The 13,138-nt window shown below is 31.8% G+C and overlaps 1 protein-coding gene across 1 annotated transcript; it reads left to right on the top strand.

Moving 5' to 3' along the window:
• The first annotated feature begins 3,400 nt into the window (after positions 1 to 3,400).
• Positions 3,401 to 13,138, top strand: LOC112032356 (U-box domain-containing protein 52). Its single transcript, XM_024065128.2, is given in 11 exon segments — positions 3,401 to 3,770; positions 4,075 to 4,187; positions 4,515 to 4,636; positions 9,463 to 9,677; positions 9,788 to 9,848; positions 9,954 to 10,257; positions 10,981 to 11,082; positions 11,154 to 11,478; positions 11,481 to 11,581; positions 11,708 to 12,466; positions 12,593 to 13,138. Coding segments are annotated over 11 exon segments (2,364 nt in total). The 5' UTR covers positions 3,401 to 3,568; the 3' UTR covers positions 12,653 to 13,138.

The following is a 13,138-nucleotide window of genomic DNA, read 5'->3' as shown; positions in this document are numbered from 1 at the left end:
TGGATATGAGTAAGGCATATAATAGGGTTGAATGGATTTGTTTAGATAAGATTATGAGAAACTGGGATTTAATTCCAGGTGGAGGGAATTGATGATGCTTTGTATTTCTTCTGTATCTTATTCTATCCATATTAATGGAAGGTCTAGAGGTGATATATGTCCTTCGAGAGGATTAAGACAAGGTGATCCATCATCCCCATTTCTTTTTTTAATATGTGTTGTGGGTCTATTGGCTTTAATTAAAAAATCTGTACATGATGCTTTATGGATGGAGTGACTATTTGTCGATGGGCTCCTACTCTTTCTCACTTATTCTTTGCTGATGATAGTTTGATATTTTGTAAAGCAACCTTGAATGATTGTGATTCATTAAAGCGTGTGTTAAAAGTGTATGAAGATGCCTCAGGCCAATAGTTGAATAGGGCAAAAACATCATTATTTTTCAGCAACAATACTGATAGATCTATTAAAGAGGAAATTAAGTCAAGATTTGGTGCCCAGAGTATTAAGTAGCATGAAAAATATCTTGGTCTCCCTTCTTTAGTTGGAAGGAATAAAAGAAATATTTTTAATGCGGTGAAGGAAAAACTGGCTAAGAATTTGACAAGATGGAAGGAAATATTGTTGTCAAAAGCAGGAAAGGAAGTTTTGATTAAAGCTGTTGCACAGGCAATCCCTACGTACGCTATAAGTTGTTTTAAAATCCCTGATAGCCTCTGTGATGAACTGACAAGTATGATTTGGAATTTTTGGTAGGGACAAAAGAAGGATGAAAAGAAAATGGCATGGATGAGTTGGTAGAAACTGTGTGTACCCAAATCTTGTGGTAAATTGGGGTTCAAACTTTTGAAACCTTTTAACCTTGCTCTCTTGGCAAAACAAGGCTGGCGACTTCAGTTAGGTCAAAATTTACTTGTATACAAGATCTTCAAGCTCGATATTTCAAGGATTGTGAATTTATCCAAGCCTCACTGGGAAACAAACCTTCATACGTTTGGAGGAGTATTTTTGTTGCACAAAACATTCAAAAAAGGCATGAGATGGTGTGTTGGGAATGGGGAAAGGATTAGAATTTAGGATGACCCGTGGGTTCCTAATTGTTCCTCATATAGAGTGGTATCTCCTAGAACTCTATCTCCTTAGGTATCTATGGTTAGTCATCTGATTGATTATGATAATAACTGTTGGAATGTGGATTTGCTTAAACGTATCTTCCTTCCTTTTGAGGCTGAAAATATTTGTGGACTTCCCTTGAGCAATAGGTTTCCTGATGATAAGCTAATCTAGGCAAAGACATCTAATGGGGTATTTTCAGTAAAGAGTGCCTATAAAGTAGTTATAGAGTTGGATAAGGATGCCAATAATGCTTGTGTTTCAAATGGGGCAAATGTGCATNAATCTAAGACTTAACATATTCTAATGGATGATGTTTGAGGAGTGTGCTATTGCAAAAACCTTTACTCAAGACTTCTACTTAATAATATTCTTACAAGACTTTATCTTATATATATATATATATATAATAGGTGAAGTTGTGCCGAGAGAAACTCAAATTAGAATTCTAAATTAGAGTTCCAATTTTATGCCATGTGTCCTAAATTATTTATTATAAGAGTTTTATTTCTTAATTTTAGAATAAAACGTGATACCACATCATAAATATTTATCCAAGTGAGTTATTAAGTATAAAACTAAAAAGTCTAAAAGAAATGAATCGTGAAAGAAAAAAAAAGTACTTCACTATAATTTTTTTTTAATACAATTTACATTTTATACCTAATAATATCCTTACAAAATTTTTTAAAGAGTTAACAAAATATTTTAAAAAAAAACTATCAATAACATTTATATATATATATATAGGAATTATATTATGCATCTTATTGTATATTTTTAAGTGTATTCATGTATATGCATGGAGTTACAAGCTAGTATATATATAATAGGTAAAATTTTTAAAAAAAAATCCAATTAGATTCTACAATTAAAGTCCAATTTTGCACCATGTGTCCTAAATTATTTATTTTTAGAGATTTTATTTCTTAATTTTTGAGTCAAATATGGGACCACATCATAAATATTCATCCAAGTGGTTATAGCGTACAAAAACCAAAAAATCTAGAATTAATGAACATAAAAAAAAATTAAAAAAATGGTCAATTTACATTTTTTGCTAATAATATTCTTACAAGACTTTTAAAGAGTTAAAAATTATATATAAATGACTATAATATTTAAATTATATATGTAAAAATTATACTATGCATCTTAATGCATATCTTTTAAGTATATCTATGCATATAGATGAGTTACAAACTAGTGTAATTAATGCTTGTACTTCATTAATGGGGCCAAAATAAACTTCGAGCTACGATGAATTTTTGGTTTTTGGGTGAATAACCCCAAAAATAGGGGATGAAGAATATATTCCAATCGCCACATTTACTTGTAACGCGGAAATTTTTAGAAAAAAGTTAACAATGCCCTAAATAATTGGTTTAGGAAATATTTTATAAACTTTTTATGAAAAAAAAAAGTGATTGACTTTTTGAAAGCTTTATATATTTCCAAAAAAGCTGTATTAAAAATTTCTTTAAATATTATTAAAAAATGCCTAAGGCCGCCTTGTTAACCAACTCCAAAATTTAAAACAACTATCAATTTTATTACAAAATATTTAAAAATTGGAATGTTATTCTTATTAGTAAATGGTGACACTTAAACAACTTAATAAATAAAAAAGTGCTACATACACAGTATTTTTACAATAAATCATAAGTGTCATAAGTGTGTAAGTTGTTATCGGTTATAAATTGAATTCGTCACTGAAATTATGTTTTTGCTAACCAATAACAACCCGTAACAACTTGCCACTTAAGATTTGTTGTGAAAATATTATGGACAATAACATTTCTTGGATAAATAAATGATTGAATTAGCATTTTTTATGATCGGTGCATAAAGCTTATAGATAGAATGCACCTGATAATTATCAGATTGGTAAGAAAAAGATTCATAGGTAAAACACAACTAACACCCGCTAATGATGGGGCTCTATGTAACTGACGGATCCAACTTAGAGGGAAAGAGAGATTTTAGGATTGACTGGTTTGAAAAAATCAAATTAGCCTAAGCCAACCAAACTGCTAATTCCAGAACATTGGTGGAGAAAGAAATATAGGGTCAGGTGCTTAATGTAGTTGCTAACTAGAATAACTGATGTCAAAGTCAATCTAAACAGAACACTGGAAGATAAAAGTCTGTCTCTCTTGGTTTCTACTAGAGAGATAGAGAGAGAGACAAAGGAGATCCGTAAAAAAAGAACCCCATTTTGTTACTGTCCAAGAAGAAGGAAAAAAAAATTCCTGGTTTTTTTTTTTTTGAGACACAAAACATATAAACCCAAAAAAAAAAAAAAAAAAAAATCCCTTTAGATTCTAGTTGAAGGGAAAAAGTTGACCAAGAAAAGGGTATTGAATTTTCACATACCAAGACAATTACATTGAATTTGCCTTGTGGGTATTGTTGTTCTTTTGATTTTGGCAAAGGGTTTTGAAAAAGAGAGAAAATGTGGTTGGCAAGAAGTCATGCAGATAGAAGAGGAGGAGGAAATGGGCTGGTGGCAGTGGCAATAGACAGAGACAAAGGTAGCCAAAATGCACTCAAATGGTCTATTGATCATTTGGTCCTGAAGGGCCAGACCCTTATTCTCCTCCATGTCAAGCTCAAACCTGCATTGCTTTCCTCCTCAGCATCTCTTTCTTCCCCAAGTAAGTATTTTTCTATTATATTTCTAGGAATGTTTTCCTTTTCCAGAAGTTTACAGGCAATAAAATTTTCCAAAATTTTCTATGAAATTTTCATTGCAATTTTAGGTGTATGTACCAAGGTTCTTTCCTTTTTAGATTTGGGTCATAATAATGATGACTACCATCTCGAATTACCTCAATGTCTTTACCAACTTGAGCCTATTAGTTGATAGGTTTCATTTGCATTGAACCATTTCCATACAACATGCACACTTCACATTTCTCATGACATGGACTTAATTTTGTACATAATTTTTGGGCGCAGGGCTTCCCCGTTTGACAGGTATTGGTGATGTAAATTCACTGATATGCAAAGATCCTGATCAACGCACAAGAGATTTATTCCTTCCTTTTCGATGTTTTTGCACACGTAAAGATGTAAGTGCTTGGGTTCCAATTCTAAACATAAATTCACTGATAGCATTGTCGATGATTACAAGTTCTTTGCTCTTAGGCATTAGCACAAACTTCTTGTCCCATCAAAGGTGAATGCTCCTAGATTATCTAGCAACTGGTTCTGACTGGTGGAGTCAGTTATTCATAGGTTTTATTGGTTAGAGATGAGTCTAAAAGACTCTAGAAAGATTCTCTGTGTTCTTTAAATAAATAAATATCTTCTGTGTCTGAACTTACCTAAGAAAAAGAGACAGCTCCCCATATATTATACATGTGTTCATATTCTCACTGGGTTCTCTTTGACATCAGATACATTGCAAAGATATTGTACTAGAAGACACAGATGTAGCCAAAGCATTAATTGAATATGTTAATCACACGGGGATTGAGAATTTGGTTGTTGGTGCCTCAACAAAAACTGGCTTTCTCAGGTATGTACCTCTCTTTACTACTTGCTTCAGCAAAATTTATGAAATTACTCTAGTATAACATTCCTTTATATGACTTTTATGAGCTCAAAAGCAATATCTAACTAGATGTCATTAATGGCAAAGTTTTCCTTCCATTGTTTCAATGAGAGTGGTAGCATAAGATTACAAAACAACATTCTCTATAAATATAGGGAGGCAATGGCTATAAACCCAACCATCTGAATATTGAGGAAGCTATCCCAAACAAAGTATGGTCTAAGCTTGGGGATATTCACAAACCACAAAACATGTTTAAGTTTTAATATAAACTAGTCGCGGACCCGCACGTTGTGCGTGATAATATTTTTAGAATGATCTCATTAAATTTATTTTTTGCAGTTTGGATTAATCTAATAAATAGTAATGTATTTCATAATCATATTTTCATTTATTATAGCTGGGAACAATCACAAATGTAATATATATAATTTTTTTTATACCAAAATGAAAACAATACAGTTTTTCTCAAGAATTCAAAAGGTAGCAAAATATTAATTTTTTAATAGAAATTATTTATAACATTTTGTAAATCATTAAAAAAGTATATAAATTTTGGAATTTTTTTTTTTTTTTTTACTTTTAAACAAAAATTTTCAAATCCAATTGTATCTACCATAATCTTTACTACTTGCTTCAGCAAAATTTATGAAATTACTCTAGTATAACATTCCTTTATATGACTTTTATGAGCTCAAAAGCAATATCTAACTAGATGTCATTAATGGCATAAAGTTTTCCTTCCATTGTTTCAATGAGAGTGGTAGCATAAGATTACAAAACAACATTCTCTATAAATATAGGGAGGCAATGGCTATAAACCCAACCATCTGAATATTGAGGAAGCTATCCCAAACAAAGTATGGTCTAAGCTTGGGGATATTCACAAACCACAAAACATATTTCAATTTTAATATAAACTCCCACGTTGTGCGTGATAATATTTTTAGAATGATCTCGTTAAATTTATTTTTTGCAGTTTGGATTAATCTAATAAATAGTAATGTATTTCATAATCATATTTTCATTTATTATAGCTGGGAACAATCACAAATGTAATATATATAATTTTTGTTATACCAAAATGAAAACAATACAGTTTTTCTCAAGAATTCAAAAGTTAGCAAAATATTAATTTTTTAATAGAAATTATTTATAACATTTTGTAAATCATTAAAAAAGTATATAAATTTTGGAATTTTTTTTTTTTTAACTTTTAAACAAAAATTTTCAAATCCAATTGTATCTACCATAAATCAAAAACACCAAAAAACGTATCAAAAAAAAAAAATCAACAAAAACTACAATTCAAAAAAAGAAAGGGAAAAATAAAAATCACATCAAAGTCAAACTTCTTCTTCCAAATATGTAAAACATTACAAAAGTGATGTGATCAAGCCAAATATCCAATGCATAATCAAATTCAAAATTTTTAATAAGATTTTGAAGTGATGCAATAGGAATATGTCATTATTCCCAAGAAAAAATGTGTTGGTTATAACTTTATATATAATGATTGTAACCAAGAGTGCAAAGGGGAAATTTAGAGTTTTTTTTTTTTTTTGGTAAAAATAAGAAGTATTGTGTTAATACTATCATAATTAAATCTAACATCTAATCCAACATATGAAAAATGAATAGACAAATAAATAATTTTAAACACAAAATTGAATTTGTTTTCTTAAAAATCTCAAAGAATACACCAATGAGATAAAATATATATATATATATATGAGCAATACAAACTATTCGTAAATGCTTAAAACAATTACTCAAGCATTTAAAAATATCATATAATAAGGACATAACAATTTGCTGCTAATTTGTTAAACAAAATATTTACAAATAGTAAAAAGAAACTACACAAATAACCTCTTCTTCAACTGCATTAATTGCTTTTCATCATATTATCTAGACTATCTTGCTGTTTTCCAAATTAACTAAAACCTGACAACAACACAAAATATGGACATATTATAATATGATTTTTCCCTAAATCTAGTGAACAACATTAAAACTATTTTGTGTTGTAAATAAAATAATAATAAAAATACTTGCACAAGTAACACATATAAATTAGTCAATAATAAGACAATGGGAGTACAAATCTCATACGAAATCCAATAAAATATGAAAAAAAAAATGAGAGAGAGGGTGAGAAATAACCATTTTGTGTGGGAAAAATATGCATAAAATGGGAGAGAATGACAAATTTATAGTAAAAAGATGAGAATAAAAAGAGCCAAAATAGAGGAAGATTAAGAGACAAAATTATATGTAAAGTTAAAATTGTCTAAGAGGAATATTTATAGACAATACTTAGTTATAACATCAAAATTAAAATAGGTGAATATATAAAATTAAAACCGCCTAAGATGAATTTCTAAAATCAATATATTTACATATATTTAATATTGTCAAAAAATTAAAGGCAAAAAACAAATATGAAAAAAAAATAATGATGTAGCAATGACATGGAAGATGATGTGGCTTAACAAGGGTGTAGTAATAATAAATGTTATACTTTAGCTTTTAGATATATACTAGTCGCGGACCCGCGTGTTGCGCGTGATAATTATTTTTATGGTGGTTTTATTATTATTTTTTTTTTTACAATTTAAACTAATCTAATAATGAGTAATGCATTTCGTAATTATATTTTTATTTATTATAGGAACAATCATATATGTAACATAGGAACAATCTAAAACACCAAAAAAATGTAAACTAAAAAAAATTAATAAAACTTAACAATGATTAATTGAACCAATATTATGATAAGATTTTGTTTTTGATAATCTATTAAGGTTATTTTCTTTGTAGAAATTATAATTTCGGCCACCCAAAACATATTATCAAATAAACAATTATTGTATATATACAAATTTTAACTTTTGCAATTTGTCACATATCCAATTATTTTCGTTTGGCTAACCTTTGCTTTTCTTTAAATGAATGGTATTATAGAGTACTTCTAATACAACTATTAAAAGTACTTTGTCCACCACAAAGGATTAGAAAATAAATAAAAATTAGTAAAGTCTCATAGTTTAACATCCTAATTGAGTACTATAAAAAATCATGCTATGTAACAAAATAAATACAAATTATCCAAATCATGCTATGTAATAGAATAATATTATATTTTTATACGCTATATTTAATTTTTTAGATCGCAATAGGATAACATTTAACAATCAAAGAGAATAAAAAATAAAATAAACAACAACAACAATTTAAAAAACAAAACTAAATTGCATTAACCCAAAATAGAGTTTTAAAGAATATAAAAAATTATCAACCTAAAGTAGAGATGCAATAAAAATAAAAATAAAAATCCACCAAAAAATTTAGAGAGAGAGAGAGAGAGAGAGAGAGTACCTTTTTTTTTTTGTGAGGAAAAACTATGCATAGAATAGAAGAAATAGCGACAAATTTATAGTGAGAGGGTGTGAATAAGAAGAGGCAAAAATAAAGGAAGATGAAGGGAAAAGGAAGAATGATATTAATGTAGAGGGTAATAGGGAGATGAAAAGGTAAGGGAAGAGAAAGATTGAAGAAGTAGTGAGGAGATGAAATGGTAAGAAAGAGAGAAAGGTTGGAGAAATGTAAATATTAAAAAAAAAAAGTGTCAAAAACAATTATAGGAAAATTGAAAAAAAAAAAAAAAAACCTAAAGCTTGAAAGGCTTCAACGTTTTTTTATTTTATTTATTTATTTTTTTTTTTCCTTTAAGCTGAAAAAACTCACACAAAATCCTAAAGCTGAACTGAAAAGTTTTGGGTTAGACTTGATAATGGAACTAAATAAATAAGAGGTGGCTAGATTAATTATACAGATTTATTATATGGTGATAGTGGAAGTAAATAAATAAGTAGTAGGCTGGATTTATTATAGAGTGATAGTGGAAGTGAATAAATAAATAGTGGATTGTATTTATAAGGCTGAAAATTGTAAAAATCATTTTAAAATTGTAGGACAAATTTTTTTTTTTTTTAAATGACGTGGCAGCTAATGTGGCGCAACATGAGAACAGCAACATTAAACACTACGCTTCAGCTTTTAGTAATATATAGATATAGATATAGATTGACTAAACCTGAAATAATATAAGACTTAATTTAATTTAAACTGGTTCTATTTTATGTTAAGTATTTCTTTAGTTTACTCAAGTTAGAATTAACTTGGGTCGATATTTTGTTTGTCTACACTTCCTTTAAAACTTGTTTTAATTTATATTCAATTTCCTAATAAATATATATATATATATATTATAATTAGCTTTCAACATGCACACGTGTGCATCAGTGTAATGCAATCCTAACTGTTAAAGCCATTATTTTAAATAATTTGTTGAACTTTAAATAAAATAAAATAAAATTTGAAAAGCTAAAACTTATTACTATATTAATGAAAAATGCCTATAATTACAAAACCAAAAAAACAAAAAAGTACTCACATACATGTGCCGATATCACACACACAAAGAATTATCTTATAAGATCATCTCATGAAGTATCCCTCTCGTAGCATATGGGTCTCGTAGGTGTGTAAGTCCCACACAAGTGTGGACCCATATAAAATCATGCTCAGTAAGAATTAAGATCATTTAAATTTTCAGAGTATGCATATATAACTAGTATCACCTCTTCTTATATCATGATAAAATGTCCGTGGTCCCAAAAGTTTAAACCCAAAAAAAAAAAATGATAAATTTAATTATTTAACCATACATTATTGTAACACTTATAAAAAGTTTCTTGACTTTCCAAAATTATTCCTCTCCGAAGATTCAAGGCAACAGATGTTCCAGGCTCAGTAGCAAAGGGAGCACCAGATTTTTGTAACGTATATGTGATATCCAAAGGAAAAATTCAGTCCATGCGATCTGCCTCGCGTCCTGCACCACCCTCCTCACCTTTTCGTAGCCAACTTATTAACCGATCTAGCATCAAATCAGATGCATGGGATCCAAATCTCTCTCAGTCTACTACTCCTAAGAAAGGTTAAAACACCATTTTCTCAAGCATATTGCTTTCTCTTTTTTTTTTTTTTTTTTCACTATATTTGCTCAGCCATTTCTCATTAATAAATAAGTAATGAATTCTGTATCAGGAACAGAAAAGCCACCAGTTGATTTATTTCATAGAATGCAAGATGAGACAGATATCATGAGGTCAGTGACACTACAGATTAAGAACGAGAAAGATCTAAAGTTTTTATATAGATGGTTTTAACTATCACATTCCAAAAGGACTAATTTAATTCTCATTGGAAGCAGGTCACCATTCTCTAGAAAAGGCTATGATGGAAGATCATATGGGGAACTTACTCTGGCTGATACTGACATATCCTTTGTTAGCTCCGCGAGGCCCAGCATTGAGCAGATGTTCACTGTATACGACAATTTAGAAATAGGCAGCACCCCCACACGGATGTCATTCACCTCCACAGAGGTAGACATGAAAGAAAACTTTGATATAATGCAGATAGGACCGAAGTCACTGGAAATCGGTTCTCCACCACCTGAATTTTCAACACTCTCACCGGAAAGTGATAGGCTATCAAACGCATCGCAAACAGCGGTAAGGACATATAGTCCATTAATTTGATAAATGTACATATTTAGCTCCTATATTTTGTGCATGCATGTAAGATGAGGAATGCATTGAAGCTAATACAAATTCATGACCCAGGAGCTAGCGCCATACGTGATATTTGTATGTTAGTGCTTATTATGGATATCTAAGCACGACTGTGTGTGTGTGTGTGTGTGTGTGTGTGTATGAGCATATTAGTGAATAAAATTCTCAGTTATCATGCTTTTATGAAGGCTAGCTACCCTGTTATGAAGCATGATGACAGCTTTCCTAAGATGAGGAATGCATTGAAGCTAATACAAATTCATGACCCAGGAGCTAGCGCCATACGTGATATTTGTATGTTAGTGCTTATTATGGATATCTAAGCACGACTGTGTTTATAGTGTGTGTGTGTGTGTGTGTGTGTGTGTGTGTTTTGTATGAGCATATTAGTGAATAAAATTCTCAGTTATCATGCTTTTATGAAGGCTAGCTACCCTCTTATGAAGCATGATGACAGCTTTCCTATCTTAATCATGCGTTGGCTAAAGGACCAAATTTTTCAAAAACTTCACCTAATACCTGAACTTTGAATGTTACCAGCTTAGTGAAGATAACACTTCCACACATACGCTTTTTCTTTCTCTGTAGTCTGTAATTGGACTATAAATGTACATTTACATGGATGCAATTATTGATACATGAAACTTGCATGGAAAATTACAGGAAGATGTGGAGACTGAAATGAGGAGGCTAAAGCTAGAACTCAAGCAAACAATGGAAATGTACAGTACTGCCTGCAAAGAAGCACTAACAGCAAAACAAAAGGTACAAGAAATCATATCTACTGAACGCCTTTCAAAATTTCTCAGCTGGCTCTGATATGATCTGCATAACAGGCAGTAGAGCTGCAGCGCTGGAAATTAGAAGAAGAGCGAAGACTGCAAGAGGCGCAATTGGCTGAGGAAGCTGCATTGGCACTTGCAGAAAAGGAGAAGGCCAAGTCTAGGGCCGCCATTGAGGCTGCTGAAGCAGCCAAGAGGATAGCAGAGCTAGAAGGACAAAAAAGAATTAATGCAGAAATGAAAGTATTGCAAGAATCAGAGGAGAAGAGAAAGGTACTTGATGCTCTAGCACAATCAGACATAAGGTATAGGAGGTACTCAATTGAGGAGATTGAAGCTGCCACTGACTTCTTCACAGAATCCCGCAAGATTGGAGAAGGGGGTATGGACCTGTATACAAGTGTTATCTGGACCATACACCTGTTGCAATTAAGGTTCTTCGTCCGGATGCAGCTCATGGAAGGTCACAGTTTCTGCAAGAGGTATGTCTAAAATAGAATTCTAGGTATATACAACACAAGACAAGCATTAAATTTTGGGAATTCAACTAGAAGTATTTCAAAGTATTTCCCTTATATGATGTGCTTATGAATCATGACCATTCACAGGTTGAGGTATTGAGCTGCATACGGCATCCAAACATGGTTCTCCTCCTAGGAGCCTGCCCAGAGTATGGCTGCTTGGTCTATGAGTTCATGGCTAATGGGAGCTTGGATGACCGTCTCTTCTGTCGGGGTGGCTCTCCACCCCTTTCTTGGCAACTTAGGTTTAGAATTGCAGCCGAAATAGGTACTGGCTTGCTATTCCTACACCAGTCCAAACCAGAGCCACTTGTGCACCGTGACCTGAAACCAGGCAACATCTTGCTTGACCGTAACTTTGTCAGCAAGATTAGTGATGTTGGCTTGGCCAGGCTAGTACCCCCATCTTTGGCTGACACTGTGACACAGTATCGGATGACATCCACAGCTGGCACATTCTGCTATATAGACCCAGAATATCAGCAAACAGGAATGCTTGGAGTAAAGTCTGATATATATTCCATTGGCATCATGTTTCTACAACTAATAACAGCTAAACCGCCAATGGGCTTGACTCACCATGTTGAAAGGGCTATTGAAAAGGGAACTTTTACTCAGTTGCTAGATCCAGCTGTGACTGATTGGCCAGTTGAAGAGACCTTGTGCTTTGCTAAGCTGGCACTCAAATGTTCCGAGTTAAGGCGGAAAGACAGACCTGATCTTGGCAAAGATATCTTGCCAGAACTCAATAGATTGAGAGCAATTGCTGAAGAAACTATGCACCCCACTGTGATGTTTAGCAGCCCGAGCCTCTCACCTTCCCACAGCCAAGTTTCCTTGCAGCTAGTAAGTTTGACATTGCATAAACTCAACCTTTTATTCAAGAACAGCAAAACTATCCCCAATTTTTAAAGGTTCCCTAGTTGTTGATGAAAAGCTTAGTTTGCAATAGACTAATTGACATTTTTGCAGGACGAGGATCTTCCACATGAACATTCTGATCTGAGCTCCAAACATTCAAGCACTCAATAACGGGGAAATGTAAATTTTGTAGATAATAATTGATGTCCATATCATCTTTAACTCTTAAAGCAATGTTAGCAAACTGCATCATCTCAACATGCATGTTGTCAACCCCCACAGAATGTATATTAGTGTAGCCACAACCTCTTTGAGTTATCCATTGTTGTTGTCTTCACTAAGAAATCGGAAAGGTTGTGCAGAGAGGCAACCGCAAAAACAGAAGTTTCTAGTTCCAAAATTAGGCATCAAACAGGCAACAAGATCCATTAAAGCAGGTTCCCCATCTGGGGCTAATGTTGTCTTGTAAATTTCCGTCCATTTCATGAGCTGATAGTTATTGAGGCTGTTTGTGAAATTTTAAAATTTCCCGGCTGAGGATTGTCTTACTAGGTCCTTTTTTTATGGTTTTTTTTTTTCCAAAGGTATATATTCTGTTTTAGAATTCAAACTCCAATGTACTTTTTGCACACCAGAGTAAAATTGCTTATCACTCAA

This window comes from Quercus suber, unplaced genomic scaffold (genome assembly GCF_002906115.3).
Source record: "Quercus suber isolate HL8 unplaced genomic scaffold, Cork oak 2.0 scaffold_112, whole genome shotgun sequence".
Classification (NCBI taxonomy): domain Eukaryota; kingdom Viridiplantae; phylum Streptophyta; class Magnoliopsida; order Fagales; family Fagaceae; genus Quercus; species Quercus suber.
The sequence above is the reverse complement of the archived record's forward strand: the minus strand, read 5'-3'. Positions and strand labels throughout refer to the sequence as shown.